This window comes from Nyctereutes procyonoides, unplaced genomic scaffold, assembly GCF_905146905.1.
Source record: "Nyctereutes procyonoides isolate TBG_1078 unplaced genomic scaffold, NYPRO_anot_genome, whole genome shotgun sequence".
In the NCBI taxonomy this organism is placed as follows: Eukaryota; Metazoa; Chordata; class Mammalia; order Carnivora; family Canidae; genus Nyctereutes; species Nyctereutes procyonoides.
Genome location: NW_026575020.1, coordinates 7413385 through 7439965, shown reverse-complemented (window position 1 = coordinate 7439965; position 26581 = coordinate 7413385). Strand labels below are relative to the sequence as shown.

At 48.1% G+C, this 26581-nt stretch overlaps 1 protein-coding gene across 1 annotated transcript; it reads left to right on the top strand.

Moving 5' to 3' along the window:
• Window positions 1-3270: 3270 nt before the first annotated feature.
• Window positions 3271-14475, top strand: PHB1 (prohibitin 1). The gene is made up of 7 exons (XM_055334078.1): window positions 3271-3332; window positions 4974-5088; window positions 6641-6802; window positions 8988-9130; window positions 9296-9412; window positions 11911-12006; window positions 13328-14475. The coding sequence occupies exons 2-7, from the start codon at window positions 5001-5003 to the stop codon at window positions 13538-13540; spliced, it is 819 nt and encodes a 272-aa protein (XP_055190053.1). The 5' UTR covers window positions 3271-3332; window positions 4974-5000; the 3' UTR covers window positions 13541-14475.
• The last annotated feature ends 12106 nt before the right edge of the window (window positions 14476-26581 follow it).

Genomic DNA, 26581 nt, shown 5'->3' with positions numbered 1-26581 from the left:
CTGCTTAATAGGGACTCTGCTTCTCCTCCCTCTCCCCCTGCCCCTCCCCCTGCTTGTACTCTTTCACTCACTCTCTCTCAAATGAAAAAAAAAAGATTGCTTTGAATTTATAGATCAAAGTAGGAAGAATTGACATTGTAACAATATTGAATTTCCTCTTCAATGAATATGGTGTACATTTCTCCACTTATTTCAGTCTTCTTTCATTTCTCTCAGCAATACTTGTAGGTGTTTTTGTATTGCTATTGTTTGTTGTTTTAAGTAGGCTCTATGCCCAGTGTGCAGCCAAACATGGGGCTTGAACTCACAAGACCTGAGATCAAGACTTGAGCTGAGATCAAGTGTAGAACCACCCAAACACCCCAATGTTTGTAGTTTTTACTGTACAGGTATCATTAAATTCATCCCTAAGTATTTCATGTTTTTGATGCTATTGTAAATGGTATTTTTAACTTTCAATTTCCAAATGTTTATTACTGGTTTTTGTAAATTGACTTTATGTCTTGCATCCTTGCTAAGCTCATTTATGAATTCAAATAAGTTTGTTTTTTGCTTTGTTTTATTTAGTTCTAATAGCTTTTTTATTTTTTATTTATTTTTAAAAATATTTATTTATTCATGAGAGAGAGAGGCAGAGACACAGGCAGAGGGAGAAGCAGGCTCTATGCAGGGAGCCGGATGTGGGACTCGATCCAGGGTCTTCAGGATCAGGCCCTGGGCTGAAGGCGGTGCTAAACCACTGAGCCACCCAGGCTGCCCTCGATAATAGTTTTTTAAATATATTTTTTAGGATTTTCTACATACACATACTCAGACTGCTGGCTAGCTCTCAAATCCTTTCTTCCTGGCTCCTTGGCTGCCAGCTAAAGAACACATTTTTCAGCCTCTTTTTGTGACTAGATGAGGTCATGTAACCAAGTTTTCATCGATAAAATAGAGTGGAATTTATAGGTGCTGCTTCTGAGTCATTTGCTTAACAACAAAATTGCTGTCCTAAATTTCTTGTTTTTCCTTCCTGCAGGCTGCGACACAGATGGCCCATGGTTAGGTAAAGACAATCTCTTTAGGGTATGGCCAACGAATGAGATGAAAGGAAACTAGGTTTGTGAATGGCCTGTGGAGCAAAGAGAAATTAACTTATATCTTTCTTTCATCTACGCATTGTGTTTGAGGATCTCCTTGGTACAGCAACTTAGATTTTATTCTAAATAATATCCCAACTAATTCAAGCACTGAAGAACTGGTCAGGAGCTTTATGTGCATTAGTATTCATCCAGTGGTGGTTTTCTCTCTAAGGCAGTGAGTGACTCTCCAGATGCCAAGCACTGTTCTTCTGGGAATAGAACAAGGAAGACAGCTAGCTAAACCTTCAGCCATCATAGAGATTGCATTCTGGCAGTCAGAGAAAAAAAATGTAGTTGGTAACGGCAAAATTATACCACTTGAAGGGTGCTGCTGTGGCTATATCTCATCATTTGATTGCTCCAAGTGTAGACAAAGTAATAGGACAGAGAAGAGAGAACTGTAAGAAAAGTTGAAAGAATCCAATCCTACTAGAATCCAGAAATGGGTCTAGTTTTGTTAAAATTAAGTGTCCATACACCAGTTAGGTAGTACCTTAGTTAAAAACACAAAACCTAAATCTAATCATGAAGAAACATCAGACAAACCTAAAATGAGAAATATGCTTTTTGTTTGTTTTAATGTAATAAAATACAAGGAAGGCTGAGGACAATTTTCAGATTAAAGGAGATTAAAGAGACATGAGAAATAAATACAGTACCTAATATTAGACTGCATCCTGTATGGGGGTGGGGGTGTGTGGAAATTGCTATAAAGTTCATTATTGGGTCAATGGATAAAATTGGAATGCAGAGGATAAGCTTACTTAAGTTATATAAGAGGATGCCCCTATTCTTAGAAAATACACAGAGATAAGATGGGAAGTGAGAGAGAGAGAACAAATTAATGTAGGAAAGATGTTAGGGTTTGAAGCCGACAGCCAAGAAAGAATTCTTACTACATCTTTGGTTATATGAAAGCACAGGGGCAGGACCTGTGGGCAGAAAGAGCTGCACTGGGGTCCTGAGGAGGGGCCCATTATATGCTTTCAAGTTGGGAGGGAGTTAGGGATAGCGTGCGTCTCTAAGGAATTTTGGAAGCAGGGTTTCCAGGATCTTGAGGGGGCTGGCTATTGTTGGGAAAAGTCATTTATTATTGTCTAATAAAACCTTAGTCATGAGACCCTTCAGATGTGTACCGGTGGGTCATATGCTTGGGGAATGATTGCCAGCACATATCTTGGGGTGGGGGGGAGGGTGGAGAAAAAGGAAATTTCCAAAGGAATTTTTATATGTTAAAGTAGATTTACAGAGTCCTGGGGGTGGAGCTAAGATTCCCTTTTGTCTTTAGCAAAGTATTAAGATGGAGGTAGCAGAGCTCTTAGAGGAACATCACTCTGCCTGTTTTAAGGACTTATCAATGGACTGCAGGTAGTAAGGAAATTTAATAATTTGTCTTCTGCTTTTGTTACCCACATCACAAATGATAGAGTATATGAAACAAAACGTTAACCATAGATGAATGTAAGGGATATATGTGTTGTTTTATTCTTGCCACTTTTCCAAGTTTTTTTTTTTTTTTTTAATAGTGTACAGGGAACACAGGACTCTAAGCCCAGCCCCTTTGCTAAATTGGTGCATGACCCTGAATGAATCCCTTCCTCTTTTTCTAGAACCTCTTTTCTAAGGTAGTCTCTGGCTGTGGCAACCAATGTCCCGCAACTCAGGACATTTCCTGACCGGGCTTTGGAAAGGTGGCCCCGTGTGCTTCCCCTCAAGGTCTCTAATCCCACCAGTTATCTACCTACAACTTTCCCCAGGGTGTCCACCCGTCCTCCTTCATCAGCCGTAAACCTGTCCCAGCCCATCCCTGCCGCCACCGTCCGCATGCCCAGCGACTCTTCCGAGGGCCCTAAGGTCCACCTCCCTGCAGGCTCTAGCACAGGTTCAGGACGGGCACGTGCATTTATCCCAAAAAAACTACAGCCCCCAAAAGGCTTTGCGACAACCTTTCGACGTTACCCACCAAAGAGGAAAGGCTTTCCAGCGCGGGCCCGACATTAAATGGCTCTTTGGGAATTGTAGTTCATTTGCGAAGACCAGGGGAACCAGGGTGAGGCCGCAAGCCACCCTTCCCAGAATGCACAGCGCTCTTTCCCACCAATCGGAGGCCCGGATCTTGGAAGGGGGGCGGGGAAGGGAAGGGGGCTGCCCAGCGCATGCGCGGTACGTGTGGCTGGGGAATTCATGTGGAGGTCAGAGTGGAAGCAGGTGAGAATGGGGGGACCGCGTTCGGCTGGTGTTCGGGCGCCTCTGCAGCTCCGCTCTGCGTTCCCATTCGCAATTTGGGCGGGCAGGATGCGTGCGTCGGTCTGCCTCGCGTCGGAGGGGAGGGGGGTGAGCCCGGGACGAGCCAGGAATTGCGTCGTGTAAAGGAGGCGTGCTTGGGGGCGGGGTGAGGAATAATCCAGAAGCTGTTGGAAATGGAAAAGCTGAGAGGTCCGAACTGTGTGTCCTGGCCTCAGGTTAGGAACAGTGAAGTACACCGGGAGCGATCAAGAAAGCCTCAGATCTGAGAGGCAGGGAGGGGGGAGGATTTGAATCTAAGTGGACGACGACGCTGGGGCGGGGCATTAATAAAGTTGTGTGCGGGAGTACCTTGAAGTTAGGTCCGTCGAGACCTAGGCCCCGCCCTCCCACTTCTTCCCGGCTTCTCCCTTGCAGTGCAACTCTGGAGAGCCTTTTTGCCCCATTGGTTCTTCCGATATCTTGGTCCCAGGATGCTCCCCAGATCCTGCTACCATCATAGTAAATCATTCTTTTTTTTTTTTCTTCTTCCCAAGACTTTATTTATTCATGAGACACGCACAGAGAGAAGCAGAGACACAGGCAGAGGGAGAAGTAGGTTCTCTGCGGAGAGCCTGGTGCGGGACTGGATCCCAGGACCCCGGGATCATGACTTGAGCCAAAGGTAGACGCTCAACCAGTGAGCCCCCCAGGTGCCCCATGGCAGGTCATTCCTAATACTGGAGCGGAGAAACACAGTATGGAGAGGAGTTAAGTCAAACCTACCCTAGACTTAGACCTCCAGGTTCTAGTCCTGGTTCCACCACGAAATGGCTTTGTGATCTTCCGCTTATCTCTTAAGTTTGCTGTGTGTCTCGGTTTCCTCATCTGTCATAACCTGCTTCATAGGGTTTGGTGTGAGGATTAAATAGTTGCCATTAGAAGACTGCCTCCTGGTATTAAAGGTAGCTGCTAGTGTCACTTATGCTGTTGGAATCACCATGTAGCACATTCTTTGAGTTACTTTTCCAAACCAGAATTGCACAGACCCTACCATATACAACCTTCGTCTTGGGGCCCACTTGTCCAGGAAGTGGAAGGGTGGTTGAGTGTGGTGTGAAATTCTCCGTGGGTAGCAAGCCCATACCTCATTCCTGTTATTGAATCAAGTGCCCCAGATCCCTTTTCCTTAGTGGTAGAAAAAGAAGAAAGAAATGGAAAAATTTTGAAAGCAGAGGAATTAATACTGCACTTTTCCAAGCTGTAGAGTTATTTATTAGATGTCCCTCCATGCGAGATTTAGAGCTTTGAAGAATGGGGAAATAGGGGCACCTAGGTGGCTCTGTTGGTTAAGGGTCTGCCTTCAGCTCAGGTCATGATCCCAGAGTCCGGGGTTCGAGCCCTGCATTGGGCTCCCTGCTCAGCAGGGAGCCTGCTTCTCCCTCTCCCTCTGACTGCCGCTCTGCACAATTGTGCACGTGGTTCTCTCTGTCAAATAAATAAATTCTTTAAAAAAAAAAAGTGGGGAAATAAATAGCCAGTTTGAGAAGTGAATATGGTGTCTCAGGGCTTTCTTTTAGAATTTTGAGATCAAGATGTTTTGTTTGTTTTGTTTTTATCCCATAGGTGTGAGTGGGTCCAGCAGAAGGAGATATGGCTGCCAAAGTGTTTGAGTCCATTGGCAAGTTCGGCCTGGCCTTAGCTGTTGCAGGAGGAGTGGTGAACTCTGCCTTGTATAATGGTGAGGCACTGGGGGGAGGGGGTCACTGCCCTTTGTCGGAGGATTTCTATTGGCCTGTACAGCCGATGTGACACTCCTGGTGGCCACCACTGTCTGTGAATATGTTTGTGACCCAAAGGATCACCTGCTGCCATCCCACACCATATGGTTGCATTGTCACTTGAGCCTCTGTCCTGTAGCCATTGGTTCTCTCACAGCCTCTCTTCCCAAAGAGCTTCCCAGCCTACTTGTTGGTTAAACATTCCCAGTTGTTCTTACAGGTTTGAAATGATGCTGCAGCACAGTGTCAGGATCTCACTGGTGTGAGGATTAAATAATTGCTGGCTAAATTAAATAGATTAAATAATCTCACTGGCTAGCTGAAATGGAGATCTCACGTATCCCCTTCTGCTTTGTGTGGTCACCTTTGGTGACCTTACCTGAGCAGGAACTTTTGCTCTGCTGCATTTGGATCATTCCAGACAAAATACCTGCATTGTCCAGCCTTTTTTTTTTTTTTTTAAGATTTAATTTATTCATGAGAAACACAGAGAGAGAGAGAGAGGCAGAGACACAGGCGGAGGGAGAAGCAGGCTCCATGCAGGGAGCCTGATGCAGGACTTGATCCCAGGCCTCCAGGGTCATGCCCTGGGCCGAAGGTGGCACCAAACCCCTGAGCAACCTGGGCTGCCCATTGCCCAGCTTTTAACAGTGAGGCAGGAGCTTAAGCTGACTTTTCTTCTGTGACCTTAGGCAAGCCATTTCCCTCTCTCTAGATCTCAGCTTCTTCTTTGGTCAAACAGTAAGACTGAACTGGTTTTACCTCTAAGACCGCTTCCAACTCATATTTTCTGACTTTCATGGTTGGGAAGCAGCAGTAGATTGATCTGCCTCACGTGTGACTGTCTGGCAAGAGGAAGATTACTTTTCAGAGTGAAGATAACTTGGAGCAACTCTGAAGTCTAATAAGGCAGAGACAGCAGCTGACAAGAAAGGCTTACTTGGTTTAAGTGGCACAGCTCTGTGCTCTGTGCTATCTTTGTAGCCACTCTGCACAACTAGACAGTAGTCACCACCATTAATTTCTTTCTGAATCAAAAGAACAGCTCTATAATCCCTTAAAACCTGAGAGAAACCAAGCTCTTGGAAAGAGTGGGACCTTCTGCATTTTAGGATTTCCATGGTGAGGGTGCTTCTTCTGGGAACACTGGCTTAAATTGGAACCAGGATGGAATGTGGTAATGGTGAAGACTTTGGTGAGTTTTGGAAGGAAGTTTTAGGAGGTGATTTCCTGAAGATTTGTTGGAGGATGGGATAGTTAATCAAAATCAGCAGCAGGTTGTTTCAAGGAGAAAGGATGCTGAAGAATAGATCCTATTACCAGAGTCCTTGGAGAGACATTGGGATAGGAGGAGGGGATTGCTGAGTTTTGTAGCTATTTAGAGTACGAGAAGACAGCAGGAGAGGGGAGAGTTAATAAATAATCGGAAAGCACCAAGGAGTTTTCAAAGAGAGGCTTTTTGGTTAAAAGGTGAAGGGATTTTTCTGACTTGTCATTATCCTTCATTCCTAGTGGATGCTGGCCACAGAGCTGTCATCTTTGACCGGTTCCGTGGAGTACAGGACATTGTGGTAGGAGAAGGGACTCACTTTCTCATCCCTTGGGTACAGAAACCTATTATCTTTGATTGCCGCTCTCGACCACGTAATGTGCCAGTAATCACTGGTAGCAAAGGTGAGTCTTGTGTGTGGGTCACACAAAGTAGAGTGTGTGAAAGGGTTGCTATAGGATCCAGAAAAAGCTGAGCCTCACCTAATAAGAATTCCTTGCATATTTTTCCTAGAAAAGTTTAGCACAGGTTCATAGGAATATGTGTTTAAGGCACATGCACAGACAGCTGTACACATTTAGAGAAACACACAGAAGTGTATTTCAAGAGGTATGTAGTGTTCCAGATTCAAAGAAATCTAAAAGTGCCTCTGCACCCTCCTGTCAGTTCTCATACCCCAGAGTAACTATGTAAACCAGGCACCAGCCATTCTGTGTGCCTTCATTGCCGACCTGCACTTTGCCTTGTTCTCCGAGGCCTCTGTCTCCAGCGTGCTGGCCTCACACTGTTATCTCTATTTTTTTTTTTTTTTAATTTTAAACAGAGAGGGAGAGAGAATCTTAAGCAGGCTCCATGCCCAGTGGGGAGCCCAGAACAGGGCTGGATCCCATGACCCTGAGATCATGGCCTGAGCTGAAATGAAGAGTAAGCTGCTCAACTGGCTAAGCCACCCGGGTACCTCTCACCCTGTTGTCTCATAGGCAGGGACCTGAGTCCCTGAGAGCAGTCTCCTGATGGCTGACATGCCACTGTATTCCCAGTGAGCCTAAAATGAAGAGCCGTCCCCATTCTCCCACCGTCCTACACAAAGAGGTACACAGGCAGTAAACGGATTAGCAGACACTGGACTCAGTGACATTTCTGTGCAGCAAGATGCGAGGGTTGTGTAGATGTTGGTTAAGTATCTCCCTAACATCTGATGCCTTTGGTGCTATTCTCTGGAAGATGTGTGCTTACAGTGACCATGCCTGCTTTTGTGCTGGGTTGCATGGTGGGGGTGGTTCAAAGATAACTGAAGCAGGAGCCTCTGGGAGCTCAGTTTTGCTAGCGATGTAGAAGTGAACAAGGAGTTATAGTAATTGAAGTGAGTTCTACAGCCAAGGATGTGGGGCCAAGAGAAGCAGAGAAGAGAGCAATTAGCCCCCACAGGTGGCCGCACAGGCTCCTGGGAGGAACTTAGTTTGAGCTGGGACTTTAGTAAGAGATGCGTGTCAAGCAAAAAAGGGGACAGGTAAGTTAGCATTGTGCAACCTGGCCTGTAGCTCCTGGCCCGTCAGGAGTCTGGCTTGCCTCCCATAAGAGATCAAAGGTGGGGTGAGGTTAATCGAGAAAAATAAAAATTTAACTGAAAAGCATAGTTCTAAACTTGGTGCCTCTTCAGGATTGCTTTCCCTGCTATTTTACAACTGTTGTAAGGATACATTACTTCCTCGTCTTCAAAACTGTTGATACGAATTTCCAGAAATCAGGAACTAGTGTGTCTGCATTTCGCACTTTTCTGGGTGCCTGGTTCAGAACTATGCGGTGGACACTTGGTCCATATCTTTGATGACTGCAAGCGCATTGACTGTGCTTTAGCCTCAGGCAGGCCTGAATAGCCAGGGGAAGTAATTAATGTCGTTCACCCTCCTCCTTCTCCTTTGCTTGGGACAAGTAATGAGAAGCATGCTCCAGATGAGTCTGATAACCCCTTAACATCTGTTGCACATTTGACATGGTGCTGTTATATCTCATTTCTCCTTCACTTTCCTCCCAATGTTCCTGGAAGGCAGATGACACCAGGAAATGTCAGAGGGGGGTGGGGGGAGGCAATAAGCTGAGATTGGCTAAGTCTTAGGTCACATAATTAGTAAACAGCAGGGTAGGACTGCAGCCCAGGCCTTTGGACTGCTGGTCCAGCCAGAGTGAACTGTTTCTGCTGGACCCATGATAACCTCTCCAAGACATACTTCTGACTGGGGCCTTGGAAAGGCTTCACCAAATATTCTTGGTATCGGCTTGTTTTCTTAAAACATGCTGTTTCAAACATCCCATGGTACAAATCAGACAAGTAAGCTGTGTTGCTTCTATCAGAGCAGCAGGAGAAGACCTACTGAAAGCTGTCTTCACCATAAACCTTTAAGAATTCTTAACTCTGGTGCTCTGCTGAGTCCCTATGCACAGAAGCCATGCATAGGGACTCCTGCCCTCTAGGGTCTTAAAATCAACAACTTTACTTTGCAAATTATAGCAAATTTAGCATAGGAGAGGTCATCTGGAAGCCCACTGTGGTTTTAATTTGTAACTCCAGCATTTGTCCCCTACCCTAAGATTTACAGAATGTCAACATCACCCTGCGCATCCTTTTCCGACCAGTCGCCAGCCAGCTTCCTCGCATCTTCACCAGCATTGGGGAGGACTATGATGAGCGGGTGCTACCATCTATCACTACAGAGATCCTCAAGTCGGTGGTGGTGAGTGACAGGGCCTCAGCCTGGAGCCTAGAGCCCAGACCCTAAGAGATAGGTGGCAGGAAGAGTGTGGCAGTGGGTAGGTTGGCATGTGTCATGCAGTACTTTTCCTGGCCTTTCGGCTTCGTCATCATCCTGACTGGCTCCTCTGCCCTTCTTTGGAACCAGGCTCGCTTTGATGCTGGAGAACTGATCACCCAGAGAGAGCTGGTCTCCAGACAGGTGAGCGATGACCTTACAGAGCGAGCAGCAACCTTTGGGCTCATCCTGGATGACGTGTCCTTGGTAAGATCCTTGGGGAGCCTGGGAGGGAGGGGCTGTGGTTCTTGTTCAGGTGCTTGGCTCCATTTCTGTGTGGACACTAATGGTCCTGCCTTCTATTTTCCTAGATGTGAGACTCAAAACATGGAAACTTCTTGACTATGAGGCAGTCTCCTTGGGTTTGTTTTCAGATGAAGGTTCTTTTGCTTCCCCTCTACCACACACATTTCTCTTTTGACTTCTAACCCTACCTGATTTAGGGTCCTTGACCACTAGATTTTTCACCTTCCCAATGCTATGAGTGTGTTCTCTGGAGCATGCTAGGAAGTAATGTCATTAGCCCTGTTTGATGCAAGAAGAAACTGCCTGAGGAGGCTAGAGAGGACTCAGAGGACTCAGACAGTCCTCTTCCCTGGTGCAGACCTCCCAGCCTGACTCCTGGGAATTTCCTAACACTTACAGTCTGAAGCTCAGCAGAGTGACCTCTGGAAACCCCTGGTGAAAGGTGATAGAGTGTAAATGAGTGGTTCTACTCCCCCAAAGCTGGTGTGAGGGGCAAGGGGCATCTCTGAGGTGTAAGCTAGCCTCTGGAGACTGTAGAGTGTATATATTTATAGGACGTTGAATGCCATAACTCAGACAGAAAACAATACAGGCAGGATAGCATTTCAGATCAAGGAGGTTGAGAGGAAGGGGTCGTGTTTCTGGATTCTCTGGGAAAAATCATTTGGAGTGATTTGTTCAGGTAGTGAGGTAGAGTGTTTCCTGTTGGTTCTCCTGTGCATCTCTAGGGAAAGGCACCATTTCCCCCCTACAGCATCTGTGCAGCTGTTTAAACAGTCCTGCTCCATAACACCCAGCACTGACCCGCAGGGTGCTGCTCCACCTCACGTCAGTGGTCGCCAGCGGTAGTGGTTGTGGCGGCCGCAGAAGGACTTATGGGCTCCCTCTACTGGCAAGATGCCAGGCTGCAGCCATTCGGCTCTAACGAGCAATTCCTCAGGCTGCTCTTCCACTCACTGTTAACCTAAACAGGTTGACTGTGAGAAAATGCTAAGTAAAAACCTACAGAGAAGCTTGGCATTTTGCTAGACTTTAACCACATACTCTATTCTGGGGAAATGTGGGCTGACCACAAGAAACCATATCTAAGAGGTATGAGAAGAAAATCAGATTTCATGGGGAATTTGCTGCCCTCACCTGGCCCTTTTAGAAAGAAACTTTATTTCTTTTTTTTTTTTAATTTTTATTTATTTATGATAGTTACACACAGAGAGAGAGAGAAAGAGGCAGAGACATAGGCAGAAGCAGGCTCCATGCACCGGGAGCCTGACGTGGGATTCGATCCCGGGTCTCCAGGATCGCGCCCTGGGCCAAAGGCAGGCGCCAAACCGCTGCACCACCCAGGGATCCCAGAAATTCTTAATTACACATTTCATTTTTCACTCTCAGGACTGTAGTTTCTTCCCCAGACTTTGAACACGAGTCCAGAAATGGGACAGGCAAAGTAGAACAGCTGCAGTTTAAGAGTGAGGCATGATAAAAGTTGTGGAAGACAGACTAGGATTTACTCCTGAGAAGTTTTGAGCTGCTTATGTTTCTTTTCTTTTTTTTTTAAAGCAAACTTTGGGAGGGTCAGGGAAGAGAGAGGAGGCAAATGGATTTGATAGCAAAACCAATACTATCCTTCCCTTCACTTCTTCCTTTTTAATAAAAAGTTGGATAAATGAGTAAGTTGCTCTAGACCAGGCATCAGGAGTTGAGCTCTATCCCATTTCCACTGTCACTGTGGACTATCGCCAAGTCTCAGTGGTGTATGTTAGTAGGGAAGGTCTGTGGGTAGTCAGAGTTGTAAACCCTCACCCTAAGCAATAGTTTTCTCTGCTTTCTTTTTTTTTTTTTTTTTAATTTTTTTTTTGTTTTCTCTGCTTTCCCTCTTAAACCCTTTACCAGAAGCACTCACACATGGGGAGTACCATGATTTGCGTTCCACCGTCTCTCATCCTCTTCCTGTTTTGTGGTGGGGCTGCTATGAGAAAGAAGTGGACTGGTTAAGCCATAAGCAGAGAGCATCATGCCCTAGAATCCCTGAGAACCAGCTGTATCTTTCCCTCTCAGGGGCTCAGTTTTCCATCTGGCCTCTCTGGAGGCTCCGAACAGGCCATCAAAGGACTTTGGATGAGCTCTAGTTAGAGGCAGGGGTCCTAGAACCCCTAGAACCCACAGTCTCCTCCCCTTGGGAGGTGGTCGATTGAGCAGGTACCTTCTGGTGCCCAGGGGCTCTTTTCTGCTTGAGATCTCCACACTGCGGACGATAGAATGACGTGAGGGGAGCCGAGGCTTCTGGGGTGTGAACTGAGTTTGGACACGGATGTGTAGGTGGAAGGGTGTTCTGGCCTCACAGAGGCCTCCAGCTGCTAGAGCCATTCCTGGCCTCTTCCGTCCAGCGGCCATGGGGGCCTCGCAGCAGTACTACCCGAGCAATTACACGGCCTCATCTCGCGCACTCTCCCTCCCCTTAGACGCATCTGACCTTCGGGAAGGAGTTCACAGAAGCAGTAGAAGCCAAACAGGTGGCTCAGCAGGAAGCAGAGAGAGCCAGATTTGTGGTGGAAAAGGTGAGCGTTCAACCAGATGGCAGGAGCCTCTCTCCCCTTTCTCCTGTGCTCGGCCTCCCGGTTTGCTGGGTGGCCTGGAAATTCATCATCTGTCATCTCTTCTTCCGGGATCATCGGAAGGGGATGGTAGGGACCGTACTCCTACAATTGGTTCCAGAGTCTTTGGGGGCTAGTCAGGGATATGTGAAGTTATGTTCCTAAATCACCGAAGGGTCATTTTTCTTCCACTTCCCTAAGATCAAAAACACTCTCCTGCAAATAAAAATGTTTTCTCCTGGAATATTTTCAGCTTCACTGAGAAATCATTTTTAACCGTAGTTACACAGTGAAAGCTGACAGCGGGAAAGGATCAAACGTTGCACCAGATGCGCTATCGTCACTGGATTTTTTTTCAAGCACTAAATCCATCCAGATGTGGCAGAGTGTGATGGGACACGATGTATTTGCATAGCAGCCTGGTCTTGTGGTCTCTGCAAAAGTGTATTCATTTCTTGCTGTCCCTTCTCCCCACTACTAGCTTCTCTCGGGTTCGTTCTAATCCAGGAACCCTTAGTCCTTTGAAGCAGGAAAAAGAGCAATATATGAGTGGCCAACATTTAATTTTAGAGAATGTAAACTCTTTGCAGGCAGGGACTTTCTTGGGTTTTTTCTTTTGTCTCCTGACTCCAGAGCCTAGAACATGTCTAAGATTGTACCTGGGAATACCTAATAGCTGCTCAGTTAACATTTGTTGCTACTGTACCCTCCTCCTGCGACCAAGTCGTGCCTTGCTAAGAGAGGGCATCCTATTGATACGGGGTAGGGAGAGCCTAGAGCGCTCGTTCTCTTGCTGGGATTCCTGGTCAGGAACCAGGTTAGCTCTGGGGCAACTCCAGGGAGCATCACATGTGCCTGCTGCTCCTCAGCTGCTCCGTTTCCTCAAACACGTGTGTTTGACTTGGGACCTGAGGGAAAGGCGAGCCTGAGGATGGATCCTACCTTTTTTCTCTCTCCTGTTTTCTTCGGTTTGGATCCTCCTGGCTCAGAGTAAGGTGGCTGAGCCAGATTGCCATTAGTGTTAACAAGGACTTTGAAATAAGGCAGATATTCGCACAGCCAACAGAAATGCGTCCCTGCACTGGAGAGAAGCGGGCATTGCATTGCAGGAAAGAGGAGCGGTGGGTGGACAGTGCTTGTTGAGCTCAGTCTGGAAGAGGCGGAGGTAGAGTCCCAGAGTCCCGCAGGAGCCCATGAGGGTGTGTAGCCTGGTCCTCCCAAGGCCGCTGCCTGCCATCCAGCGCCCTAAGGTGTGATCTTGGTCTCCCCCAACCCCGCTTCTTAGGCTGAGCAGCAGAAGAAGGCGGCCATCATCTCCGCCGAGGGCGACTCCAAGGCCGCTGAGCTGATTGCCAACTCGCTCGCCACAGCAGGCGACGGCCTCATCGAGCTGCGCAAGCTGGAGGCTGCAGAGGACATCGCGTACCAGCTCTCACGCTCTCGGAACATCACCTACCTGCCGGCTGGGCAGTCTGTGCTCCTGCAGCTGCCTCAGTGAGCCCTGCCTGGCCTGCCCGTCCTCGGGCCCCCACAGCCCTGACGACTCTTTATACCACCATCCTTCTGCCCCCACCCCAGAAATCACTGTGAAATTTCATGATTGGCTTAAAGTGAAGGAAATAAAAGTGAAATCACTTCAGATCTCTAATCACTATCAGATGAAGCCTTTTCATTGTTCCTATTTCCATCCACTTTTTGATCCACCATCTTCCCCCCCCCCCCCAAACTGCCAAGTGCCTACTTAGCCCAGGGCCGGTTGGCACTTCAGCCTAGGTGCTGGCGCTTGGCAGGTGAGGCAGGGCTGTTGCACGCTGGGCCAGGGAACTCAGTGGTTGGCCTGAGCACGCATATAGCCTCCAGCCTGTCATCCATGCAAGATTTGAGGAAGACGGCACACGCCCCTGAACCAGAAGTACAGGTCTCTGTGCTTCCCAGGGGTTCTTCACAGACCCAGCTGAAGAGCCGCCGGGAGGGTCAGAGAGGAAGTAATCTGTCTCTCACCATAAGGCTGATTCTCTCTTAACTGTGGGGCCAGCGGAAGCAGGTGTGAACAGCGGGGCATGGACTGAAGCGTCTGCCCCTATGAAGGTGGGTGGGCCTGATGTGCTGCCCCCCACAGTCCTGCAGCCGGGATGGACTTGGAGAGTGAGCAGGCAAGCCTGGACGCTGACCTGAGTCCTGCTGAAGACTTCCTCTCCACCCCCCACCTCAGTGTCTCAAAATCCCCGACGGAATTCCAGCTTGAAGGATTGCATCCTGCCGAGTCTAAACACGCCTGCCAAAGACGTGTGCGTCCTGCGTTCCTGGCTCCCTTGTTCAGAGACTGCCCTTCCAGAGGGCTCTGTGCCTGGGCTTTGAAGGAAATGGCCGTGGGAAGAAAAAAAATGTGTGTAAACTGCTGTCAATAAATGACACCCAGAACCTTCCAGCTCAGTCTTGGGGGTTTGTTTTCTTGTTCATGGGAGCCCTGGGATCAGAACAGAGCATTCTAGCAGTTTTGTGTGCACGTGTTTGCATCGCCAGCTGGGACAGAGCCTCCAGCAAGGTAGAAAATGCTTTGGTTTCAGAAAACCTAGCTTTGTGTTGTGTTCCAGATCCGCCCCAGCCTGAAGAAAATCTCCGTGGTGTTGGGTGAGGTTTGTCATGAGATGGGTTCTTAGGATGCCACGTGAATGGAGATGAGTTAACCTTTGCTCTGGCTTTTGGTGCCACTACTCCTCTAACTGGTTGCTGTGGACTTGCCCACCACCTTGTCAGTAATGCCTACCCCTCAAAGGAGGGGAGAGAATGGCACAGGATATGCGTGTGCAGTTGCTTCTGGGGCACACCAGTTTGATTTTTGATGGTCACCGAATGGCTCCAGGTGCTCTGACGTGGGTTTATGTTGCTGTTTTGCCTTGATGTAGAAATGATTTGGCATTTGAGGGGGCCAACTTGATGGGTTTTGGATGATGGTGAGGGAAAGCAAACCTACCACTGAGAAATGTACCAATCACCCACCTGAAATCCTTTTTGGAACAAGAGGGAAACAGCAGTGCAGTGAGCACTCCGGTGGACTATGCTTTAATCTCTGCGCTCAGTTTGATTCCTGGGCTCACCCCCTGGCTGAGGAAAACAGTCTTTAAGAGGACTCTGCAGGCTGGTCTCCGATCTGGATTCACAACCCCTACTCCCAAGTGAGGGCCACGGGTCAGCCAGGAAAGGCAGGGACCCAGTACCCCCATCCCTGCACCTGCTCCCCTCCCAGGGCCTTCCAGCGGGGATGGTGGGGGTGAGGGGTGTGTCTAATCCATCCTCCTGGAGCACTCAGACAAGTGTTATGGGCCTGGCTAAATCTCCCACCAAAGCCTGGTCCTGGCACCCGTGAACCCCTGTGTAGCCAACTCCCTCACCTGCCCTGCCACCGTTTATCTCAGAGTGTCTCTTCCTACTTGTTCCTTGCTGTAAGAACAGCAAAGCCTGCAAATGATGAGGTGCCTGTACTCAAAGCACAACAAAAACCTGAGCAGGGAGCATAATTTCTCAATAACTTCCACGCTGCCACCTTCCTCCTTTCCTGCTGTTAATTGCTTTAGACACCCCTGTGGGGGGTTGGGGGGGGAGGGCAGCAAGGGGCAGGGCAGGAGACACCCTCCTCCCCAGGCCCTTTTTATGGATTTATGTATGTATTTATTTATTTTTAAAGATTTATTTATTCATGAGAGACAGAGACACAGGCAGAGGGAGAAGCAGGCTCCATGCAGGGAGCCTGATGTGGGACTTGATCACCAGACTCCAGGATCACACCCTGGACAGAAGGCAGGCACTCAACTGCTGAGCTACTCAAGGATCCCCTCTAGGCCCTTTTTAGAAAGAGCAGTTGTGGGGAAGAAAAAAAAAAAGAGCAGTTGTGTTTCTTGCACTAGGCGAGAGATTGGGTTTCCTCCAGGTGCCTGCAGGGGAGCCCTCCACAGCTTTTGGGTCCTCTCTGCCTCGAGGCCAGCCCTTCTAGAGCTGCAGACAGACCAGGTTCCTGCTGGATTGACCTTTCCTGGCCTGCCTGCCATTTCCTGTTGGGTTGGCCTTTTGCTGGCCTGCTGTGGGTGATGCCACTGGCAGCCCAGGGGCCTCATTCTGCCTTGACTTCCTCCAAGTAATTCTTCCCGTAAATGTTCAAGTGATGTTAACTGGCTCCTCAGCCCCAGAGGCCCCTGACGGCCTCTAGGTTTCTTCAGAAGCTGCCACAATGGGCCTCTATCAGCTCGGGATTCTCTGGGCCTTGGATCAAAAGCCATGTCCTGTCCTGGCCGGGGAAGGGCCAGAGTAGGGAGTGCCTTCCTCCTTTCTTTGGTCAGCCTGAATTGCTTCCTTGTTCCAACACTGAGAGGTCACTTACTAAGAAGGCAGTGGACCCTGGATGGGAAGGAGAGAGAAGGATTCTCAATGGGTTGCCTTTTCCTTACTTCTGCTAGCTTTACACAAATTCTGCCCATGTAGACCAATGGAGGAGTTGCATCCCCAGGTGGGTTGATTTGAAAGGTGGGAAGAGGCAAAGGGAATGTTAGTCAAATCCTGATTTAGCAAATGCTATTCTATTAGGCCATCCCAGCAATCAGCAGGGTGACAAGCTGGTAAGACTTCCCCTTGACCTTTGACATCCACCAATAATTAGCAAAGCAGCCCACCCTGACTGAAGATTACTTGGGTGAAAAGGTCTCAAGAGGTTGTAACAGATTTCTCTGCCTCTTAGGCCTTCCATTCATCCTGCACATTGCTCCAAACTTCATTTTTCTAAAGCGGATCTTACCTCCTCCCTGTTGGAAAATGTGCAGAGGCCATTCCTTGCTCATTTCCCAAAGGGCAAGGTCTTGTCCTGGTATTCAAGCCCCTCCATGGTCTGGCTACCGCTGGCTTCCCTTTTTTTTTTTTTTTTTTAATTAATTTATTTATTTATTTATGATAGTCACAGAGAGAGGCAGAGACACAGGCAGAGGGAGAAGCAGGCTCCATGCACCGGAAGCCCGATGTGGGATTCGATCCCGGGTCTCCAGGATCGCGCCCTGGGCCAAAGGCAGGCGCCAAACCACTGCGCCACCCAGGGATCCCCGCTGGCTACCTTTCTAATCCAAGAGTTTATAGTTTCCTGCTTGCCTTCACAAACCTACTTAGTGGCTCCAGTGGGCTGGGGGGTGTTGAGAATGCCAGCAGCTTCTGGCATTAGGGGAGGACCAGGGGAAGTGGCCAGAATGCTACAAGGCCTACTTTGTATGGGACAGACTCATACTATGAAGAATTGCCCCCAAGTAATGCCAATAATACACACACCCGCCCCCCGCATTGAAAACTTATGCCAAACTGAGTTCTTGTCTACACTGCCCCATATTTTGCCTGCATCCTCTTTACCCAGGGTCCCTTCAACCTGAGGAGCCCTTCCCCCACACATCACAGGTCCAGATAGGCCATCCTCCAATATTTTCTCTTCCATAGAATGTGACTGCGCAGTCCCCTTTGCCCCCTATTCATTACCTCTACCTTGCCTGAATTCCTATCCACATTCCCATGAGGCATTTAGCACTATCCTCATTGGGTTGTAATGTGTGTGCGTGTGTTCTCTCTCCTACTCTACGTTTTTTAAAGGGCAGGACCTTTATGTGGTTCAACATTCTTCCTTCCTCTGCTTTCCCCCAACCATCCCCTGATCTTTCCCTCAAGTCAAACATGCCTGGCTCTGGGTGGGAGCTTCTGAGTGTTTGTCGAAAAAACAGATGGAGGAGTCACCTGCACAGGACTGAGGTTTGCATGGACGGTGGGAAGCCAGGCCCCTGAGCTCTCCTCCCACACCATCCTGTTAAGTTACCTTAAAGCTCATCTGGATCAGTTGCTGGGGATGTAGTACACCAATCCCCCCACTCATGTGCCACCTGGGCTGACTTCCCAGTGTCCTCACTCTCTTGCTTCAAATGGCCTCTGGGTGGGCCCCTCCCCTCACTGCCACATGCCCACAGCTCAGGCTCTCCTGCTTCTGTCTGGAACTCCTCTCACTCTCCCTCCTTCAATCCCTGTCCTTCTTGCTGTCTGGAGCCCAACTTAAAATCCCTCCTTCCCGGGAATTCACTTCTGGCTGACTTGCCCCAGATTTCCTAGCATATAAGGTCTCCTTTTATAAAAAGAACACTGGGGGTGCCTGGGTGGCTCAGTGATTGATCATCTGCCTTTGACTCAGATTATGATCCTGGGGTCCTGGGATCAAGTCCCACATTGAGCTCCCTGCAGGGAGCCTGCTTCTCCCTCTGCCTGTGTCTCTGCCTCTCTCTTGTGTGTCTCATAAAATAAATACACAAAATCTTAAAAAAAAAAAAAAAAAGAATTCAACAAGAAAAAAGTCGCAAGGCCTGCCCGAGCTAGTAGAGGCCAGGATGCTCTGGCAAGGCCCGGTGCCCAGAGCTGGAAGAGAGAACATGGAAATGTGCTGTCCTGGAGTGGGACACCCACCTGACAGGTGAAAGAGAACAACTTTGTGGGGTCCCTGGGTGGATGGGGGAGAGGATATCTTTCCAGCACCCTCCACTCAAGCTACTTTGGAAGAGAGCGAAAAGCCAAAAGAACAAGGCCACTGTCGGGGAGCTGAAAGCTGGTGTCACCCCTGAAGGCTAAGCCAAGCCATCTTAGCCGGAAAAGCCAGGATCGAGCAAAGGCTCGGACCATTTGAGTTTGGCTGAATCAGCTGCAAACCATGCAGGGGTTCGCAAGCCATGCCTGCAGGCTAAGTACAGCCCAGCTGTACAGCTCACAAGCTAATAGTGGTATTTACACTTTTTTAAAAAGATTTTATTTATTTATTCATGAGAGACACAGAGAGGAAGAGACATTGAGGGAGAAGCAGGCTCCCCACAGTTACTTACACTTCTAAATGGTTGGGAAAGGTTCAAAAAAGAAAGACAATTTGGTGACACATGAAAATTATGTAAAATCCAAACTTCAGTGTCTGTAAGTAACGTGTTGTTGGAATATAGCTATGTTCACACACAGGGCTGGAGAGTTCCAACAGACCCCAAACGGCCTGCAAAGTCTCAAGTCTTGGGATCCCTGGGTGGCGCAGCGGTTTGGCGCCTGCCTTCGGCCCAGGGCGCGATCCTGGAGACCCGGGATCGAATCCCACGTCGGGCTCCCGGTGCATGGAGCCTGCTTCTCCCTCTGCCTGTGTCTCTGCCCCTCTCTCTCTCAGGAATAAATAAATAAAATCTTTAAAAAAAAAAAAAAAAAAAGTCTCAAGTCTTCACTCTTCTTCCTTTTGCAGGAAAAGTTTGCTGAGCTCTGACTTAGGGGCTTGGACAACATTGGAGAAGAAGAGAAGAACCCTGGGATTTGGAAGTCTCAGGGTGGGCTTTAAGTCTGATATGGCATAATTGTCACCAGAGTTCTGGCTGGCGTCTGAGGCTTTGGCAATCTGGAGAGCGAAGTCACACAGGGCCCTGGCACAGGGTTATTTATTTGTTTGTTTGTTTGTTTATTTATTAAGATTTTATTTATTCATTCATGAGAGACACAGAGAGAGGCAGAGACACAGGCAGAGGGAGAAGCAGGCTCCCTACAGAGAGTCTCTCCATCTCAGGACCCCCGGGTCAAGCCCTGAGCCAAAGGAAGATGCTCAACCACTGAGCCACTCAGGGGCCCCAGCACACAAATTTATAATGCTCACCATTCTCCTTGGCTTGCAATGTTTCTGAACTAGACAGAAGGTGGGAATGGTGGTAGCAAACAGGTGGGAACTAGGAAGGAAGGACCCGATGGTCCCCTAGAGGTCTGAGAATCTCCAGACCTGGGGTAAAAAGCACTTCCTTTCTACCACTTTGCCCTCCAGGAGGGGTTTGCTGCTGGATTGCCCTTCCAAGGCCATGGGAGGCCACAGCTATGAAAGGGATCCCAGTGCTCAATGACTCCCAAAAACAGGGGCCTCTGGGAGTTTAGCCATTGGGCAGAGAAGTCTCTTGGTTAAGACCACATCTATCCTGGTGGCGCCTGGATAGCTCAGTTGCTTAAGTGTCTGCCTCCCGCTCAGGTCATGATCACGGGGACCTGGGTTTGAGCCCCATGTTGGGCTCCCTGATCAGTGGGAAGTCTGCTTTTCCTCTCCCTCTGTGTGCTGGCTCTCACTCTCTTTAAAATAAATAAAATCTTTTTTTTTTAAAGGCCACATCTAACCTGGATAACCAGAGACCCCAAGAGAACTACAGATGCTGGGGCATCTGGGTGGCTCAGTGGTTGAGTGTCTGCCTTTGGCTCAGGTTGTGATCCTGGCGTCCTGGGATTGAGTCCTGCATAGGGTTCTCTGCAGGGAGCCCGCTTCTTCCTCTGCCTGTGTCTCTGCCTCTCTCTCTCTCTCTGTGTGTCTCTCATGAATAAAAATGAATAAATAAAATCCTAAAAAAAAAAAAAAAAGAACTACAGATGTGCCAAACCTAATCTCTACCCAGCGTTCAGCAGCAGATGAGCTTGCCATCTCTAGCCAGCAACTGTTTCTTGTCCTTGCTTGCCTTTGCCAATCTCTCAGTGTGAGCATTTCTTTCTTCCATGTCCCTAACCTTCCGCTCTTCAAGATCCTGTCCAAAACTCACTTCCTCAGGGCTCCTTCCTGGTCTGACTCCGCCCCCGCTGAAATTACAACAGTAGAGAAATGAGCAGAAGACTTTCACATCCTCGGGAACAAGCACTTCATGTAAGTGAGGAGGGTTGGGGGGAACTGCCCGACGTCCCACAGGATGCAGGTTGCAAAGCCAGGGGTGGAATTCAGGTCTCCAGACTCTCTGTCTACTGTTCTTTCCATCCCACCTCTAGCTTCTAGGTGTTCTAGATCTGAGGCCCCCTGTCCTGTAAACCCCTATTTGCTGCACTCACAGGTTGGTGAGTGCATGTGAAGTCTTCATCATTTTCACCAGCACACTTTCTTCCTCAGCTAGACTATCACAGGTGAGAGGCAGAGACGATGGGTTTTCTTTTGTGAGGCCCCACAGGCCAGCGAACTGCAGTAATCCTGACTGACACAGTGGAACTCTGGGCTGGGCCGGACTTCCCAGATTTCTTGCTCCAGAAGGCAACTCCACTCCATTTACTGGAAAGATATGGGTTCTATAATTAGAAAGATTTGGAATTAGATTCTGATTCCGCCATTTATTAGCTTGGGAGACCTTCGGTAAATTAAAGACTTCAAGCATCTTTTTTTCCTTAGCAAAAAATTGAGGAAATTGGAGCATCTGGTTGGCACAGTAGAGCATGTGACTTTTTTTTTTTTTAGGTAGGCTCCATGCCCAGCATAGAGCCCAATGAGGGACTTGAACTCAAGACCCCAAGATTAAGACCTGAGCTAAAAGTTGGGCACTTAACCAACTGAGCCACTAAGGCACCCCACACATGTGACTCTTGATCTGAGGATTGTGAATTTAAGCCCCACATTGGGTGTAGAGATTACATAAAAAAAAAAGTAAGGGGTGCCTGGGTGGCTCAGTGGTTGAGCATCTGCCTTCGGCTCAGGTTGTGAGATTCTAGGGTCCTGGGATCAAGTTCTGCATCAGGCTCCCTGCAGGAAGCCTGCTTCTTCCTCTGCCTGTATCTCTGCCTCTCTCTGTGTGTCTCTCGTGAATAAATAAGTAAGATCTTAAAAATAAATAAAATATTTTTTAAAACCTGAGAACATGAATATCTACACCACAGTGTTGTGGAGAACTAAATGAGCTGATAGATGTGAAAATGCTTAGCACAGGGCTCAGTGTGCAGTAAATGCTCAAAATATTCTCATTCCCTTCCCTATTTGTGGTCTAGGGGACTGCCTGCCTCTCCCAATGTCAGAGACCAGGAAACTTCTTTGGAATCCTAAGAGAGCAATGGGCATCTCTGTGCTGCTGATTCAATGCTGGCTGTTGGGGATCCCTGGGTGGCTCAGCGGTTGAGTGTCTGCCTTCCACTCAGGGCATGGTCCTGGAGTCCCAGGATTGAGTCCCATATCGGGCTTCCTGCAGGGAACCTGCTTCTCCCTCCACCTATGTCTCTGTGTCTCTCGTGAATAAATAAAATCTTTAAAAAAAATGCTGGCTGTTGAGAAAGGAACAGAGGGGCCATCATGGGTCTGGTCTCAGGTTGATTCAAACAAGAAGATGCAGGAGGAGTTGGGTTCGGGGCTCCTCCTCCCGGGGAACCCAGATGTCTTGGGATAGGTGGCTTGACCCAGCACTCAGGAAGCTGCATTCGGCCTTTGTTTGAGGGTGAGGGTACAGTCGGCTAGGCAAATGTCCAAGTGCATTTTGTACAAGGGGTCTGTGCTTTATTTTTTTAAATTTTATTTATTAATGAGAGACACAGAGAGAGGCAGAGACACAGGCAGAAGGAGAAGCAGGCTCCATGCAGGGAGCCCGATGTGGGACTCGATCCCAGGACCCTGGAATCATGCCCTCAGCTGAAGGGACTCTGTGCTTTAGTCTTTGAGATGCTGCTGTTTGTACAAGTCACTTCATATTCTCAAGGCTCCGTCTTCCTCATCCTTAAAACGACAGCAACTGAGCTTGCAGGAGTATCAAGCAGGTTCCGGGGGGCGGTGGAGGGGGTCTGAGTCCCTCCCTCCCCTGCTACAGCCAGAGCAGTGAATATATCCGTCTAACAGGAAGCCCTTAGTCATTGCTGTCATTTGAAGGAAGGGTTCCATGGCTGCAAAAGACTGAAATCCACAGTCCTGGAAGCTGTTGTCAGAGGCTCATCTCCCTTCTGTTTTCAGGCCAGCCTGGGAAGGCTATGGCCTCTCTTCTCCACCAGATGGCAGCAACCTGCCTGCTGCGGCAAGTGCCAAGCTTTGCCAAGTACAAGATGTTCAGAAAAAGATTTCAGGGAAGAGACTAGCAGGCTGTCAGCGCCAGCTCTGAGGATAAGTAAATAGGTCGAGGTGACCCTTTGCAGGTGACTTCCTGATATACAACCCCTGGGGCATCTGTGGCTGTAAATATACCAAGTGTCCTTCCCCAACCACTAGCCAAACTGGTGCTACACCTCTTTGCCAGGTGGGAGATTGCCACCCAGCTCAGCTTTACCTTTTTCTTAAACCCAGGAGGCTCCCAAGGAGCTGGGTACTGAGGTCCATCCCGGGAGCTCACCCAGTTGTTAATGAATTAATGAAACACAAGGGAGATATCAGATTCTCTTTCTGGGGCTCCAGGAGTTTCCTTCCAATTTCTCAAAACACTCATAAGGAGGAGCAAACAGACCTGCGGAAAACAAGTACTACTTCCACAAGTAGCTCCATTCGTGCATCCACCAATGATTGTTGAGTACCTACTGTTCACGGTCCTGGGATTAGAAGATGAATCAGACACAGGTCCTTTATTCAGAGCCTCCTACAACATAGTCCAAATGGCAGGTGATTGGGTCATGTGTGTATCTAAGTGCCTTACTTATATTGTCTTCTTCTTCCCTTCAGATTTCTCCTCCTTATTGTTTGATTTGAGTCAAAAGTTAAATGATGAAGCCATGAAACGGGGAATGAAACTGGGAATGGGGGTGATTGGAAGGAAGCCAGAGACAACTCAAACGTTGACCGTAAGGAGTCCCCAGAGTGGAATGAAGGACTGGTGACACTGCCCATTACTGATGTGTACAGATCTGAAAGCAAAACATTCTTCCCATATTCTCCCATAAATTTTCCTGGAGAATGTGTGATCTGAGCTCTACCTGCTTCATTTTGTAAATACATAGTGCCTGATTCTTTCTTTTATTTTTTTAAGACTTATTTATTTTATTTGAGAGAGTGTGAATGAGAAAGAACGAGAAAACAGAGGGAGAGGGAGAAGCATACTCCCCACTGATCAGGGAGCCTGACTGACTTGGGCCTCAATCCCAGGACCCTGAGATCACGACCTGAGCTGAAGGGAGATGCTTAACTGAGCCACCCAGGTGCCCCTGCCTGAATCTTTAAATTGCCTTAAAAATAATACTTAGGGACGCCTGAGTGGCTCAGTGGTTGAGCGTGTGCCTTTGGCTCAGGGCATGATCCCGGGGTTCCAGGACCAAGCTGTACATCGGGCACCTTGCATGGAGCCTTCTTGTCCTCCATCTCCCTATGTCTCTGCCTCTCTCTGTCTTTCATGAATAAATAAATAAAATCTTTTAAAATAAATAATACTGGGATCCCTGGGTGGCGCAGCAGTTTGGCGCCTGCCTTTGGCCCAGGGCGTGATCCTGGAGACCTGGGATCAAATCCCACGTCGGGCTCCTGGTGCATGGAGCCTGCTTCTCCCTCTGCCTGTGTCTCTGCCTCTCTCTCCCTGTGTGACTATCATAAATAAATAAAAATTTAAAAAAAATAAATAAATAATACTTAGTGGTTCAATACCTTTTTTAGTTTATTATTATTATTATTATTATTTTTTTTTTTTTTTTTTTTTTTTTTTTTAGAAATCTCTACACCCAACTTGGAGCTCAAACTCACAACCCCAAGATGGAGATTTGCATGCTTTTGTGACAGAGCCAGCCAGGCAACCCAATCCTTTTTTATTTTAAATGATACCGAGACATCTAAAGAAGAAAACAGAATGGACCAGAATTCCGTTTCCCATAGGTAGTATTTTTGAAATATATAAGCCTTACTAAGGAATGCAAACAGTACCAAAAGATAAATAATGAAAAGTGAAGCCTTCCCACCACTTTTCTCCCAGGTCCTCTCCTCAAAATAACCACTGTCAGGTTGCTTAAATTTCTTTCCAGAAGAAAAATCATGCATTCTGTGAGCCTATATGAACATGTCCTCTGCTGTTCTAATTACACAAAAGGGATCACACTGTTTTGCACCTTGCAGTTTTCATTTATGGAAATACCTTTGGACATCTTGCCACTGTAGCACATACTAATCCACCCCATTCTTTTGAATGGCTACAGCATTTTCTCTGCTATTGATTTACCATTTTTTGTTGTCACCAGTTGGTTTTTGGAGGACTTGGTGGTGGTTTTCATGTATTTTGCTGTTGCAGACAAAACCACTGTGCATGCTGCCTGATTGCTTTAAAGGACCTGGTGATCGGTGATCTCTGTACAAGATTTCCCTAGAGGGTGGAAGAGTTGTGCCCAGGGTCCTAGGAAATAATCTTTGAGGTCAGGAGATGGTAATGCTTGAGCCCCACTCCCCTACCTCCACACACACAAGCTGCCCAGAGGCTTTGTGTTATGAATGTGTGACTCTAGCTTTTTTAGGGAAGTTATTACTCCACCTCCTGTCCTTGCTCAGCTGCCATAACTGCTACTGGGCTAGCCATCTGAAGCATTGCCACCCTGGGATACAGTCCCTTCATCTCCCGGCTGTTTGAGGGCTTGCTGGGTTGGTGGATAGGTTCCCTGGCACTCTTGGCTCACTCAGGCCAAAATTGCTCTGCTTAGCTGGTTGCTCTGCTCAGCTGGTGTTCATGGTTGCACAGGGCTGCTCTGAGATTCACAAACAAACAGGAAGCCAGTCCACTTCCTCCTTGCTGGGGCTGGTCCCCTGTCCTTATCGCCTGTTAGCCCAGAGGGGAAGGGGCAGCTCAGGATTCACAAGGCGGCTTCCTGGCAGCGGTGACAGGGGAATTCTGGGTCCCACTGCCAGAATGGGCTCCCCTTCTCTGTGCTCCTCTGTGCCCAGCTAGCTGGGACAGCCATATTGAGTCAAATTTAAGCTCAGACCTCTCCCCTTTGGGAAGCCTTTGCTGATAAATCCCACCATGTTTGACTCCCCTACACCGCTTTGTTCTGAGATGGAGTTTTCTTGAACCTGTAGTAAGCAGCAATCCTGGTGTTTGTGGTGGGAGAGTTTTCTCCCTGAAGGCAACACTGACATACTTTCTTTTGCCTTCTCCCAGTACCCGCCCAGCATGGCTCTCTCTGCCCAAGGGGGACACCCAAGAAATGTTTGTAGACCAGATGATGGACCAACTCCTGAAGGGAGGCGAGGGACAAAAGAGACGAAAAAAGGTTGCAGCCACAGCTCACAGTGGGGCCAGAAGGCTTCACTACTTGGGACCCTGGGACAGTTGAACAAGACAGAAGGGTGGGGACAGTCACCAGAGTATGAAGCAGAGGTGTGGCCAGGACGGAGGCCAGAGATGAAAGGTGCAGATATCCTGTCTCAACAGCAAGTCCTCGAGGCCCACTAGACTCCGTGGAAAATCTGTTCCCTGATTTTCAATCAGTGGTACGTTGCACTGGGATGCTTGTTTTTAAGGAATTTTAAAACACGGTCAACGTAAAAACAAGGCTGAAGCTATTTGATCCATGGCAGTGACTCAGAGTGTGCAGTAGGACACAGCAGTGCCCTGGGCCATCATTAAGACTATCGCTTACTTTAGAGAACATTAGCCGTGGGCCCAGCAGCCTGCAGTGAGTCACTGTCAGTTGTTTAAAAAAAAAAAAAAATCTCTGATACCAACTTGTTTAGTTACCACTGTTCTCTTTTTTAAGAAAGCTGGGTACAGAAACCCAACTTCAAAACAAACAATTACGACAAAACCCTGAAAGGCCAGTTATCTCCCCTTTGCAGTTGCTGAGGCTCCAAACA

Bases quoted from the DNA above. Each gene is read 5' to 3' on its own strand.
- PHB1 (XM_055334078.1), top strand. From the start codon at position 5,001: ATGGCTGCCAAAGTGTTTGAGTCCATTGGCAAGTTCGGCCTGGCCTTA. The intron at 9,131-9,295 runs GTGAGTGACAGG...CTTTGGAACCAG, and splicing joins AGATCCTCAAGTCGGTGGTG to GCTCGCTTTGATGCTGGAGA. The intron at 12,007-13,327 runs GTGAGCGTTCAA...CCCGCTTCTTAG, and splicing joins CCAGATTTGTGGTGGAAAAG to GCTGAGCAGCAGAAGAAGGC.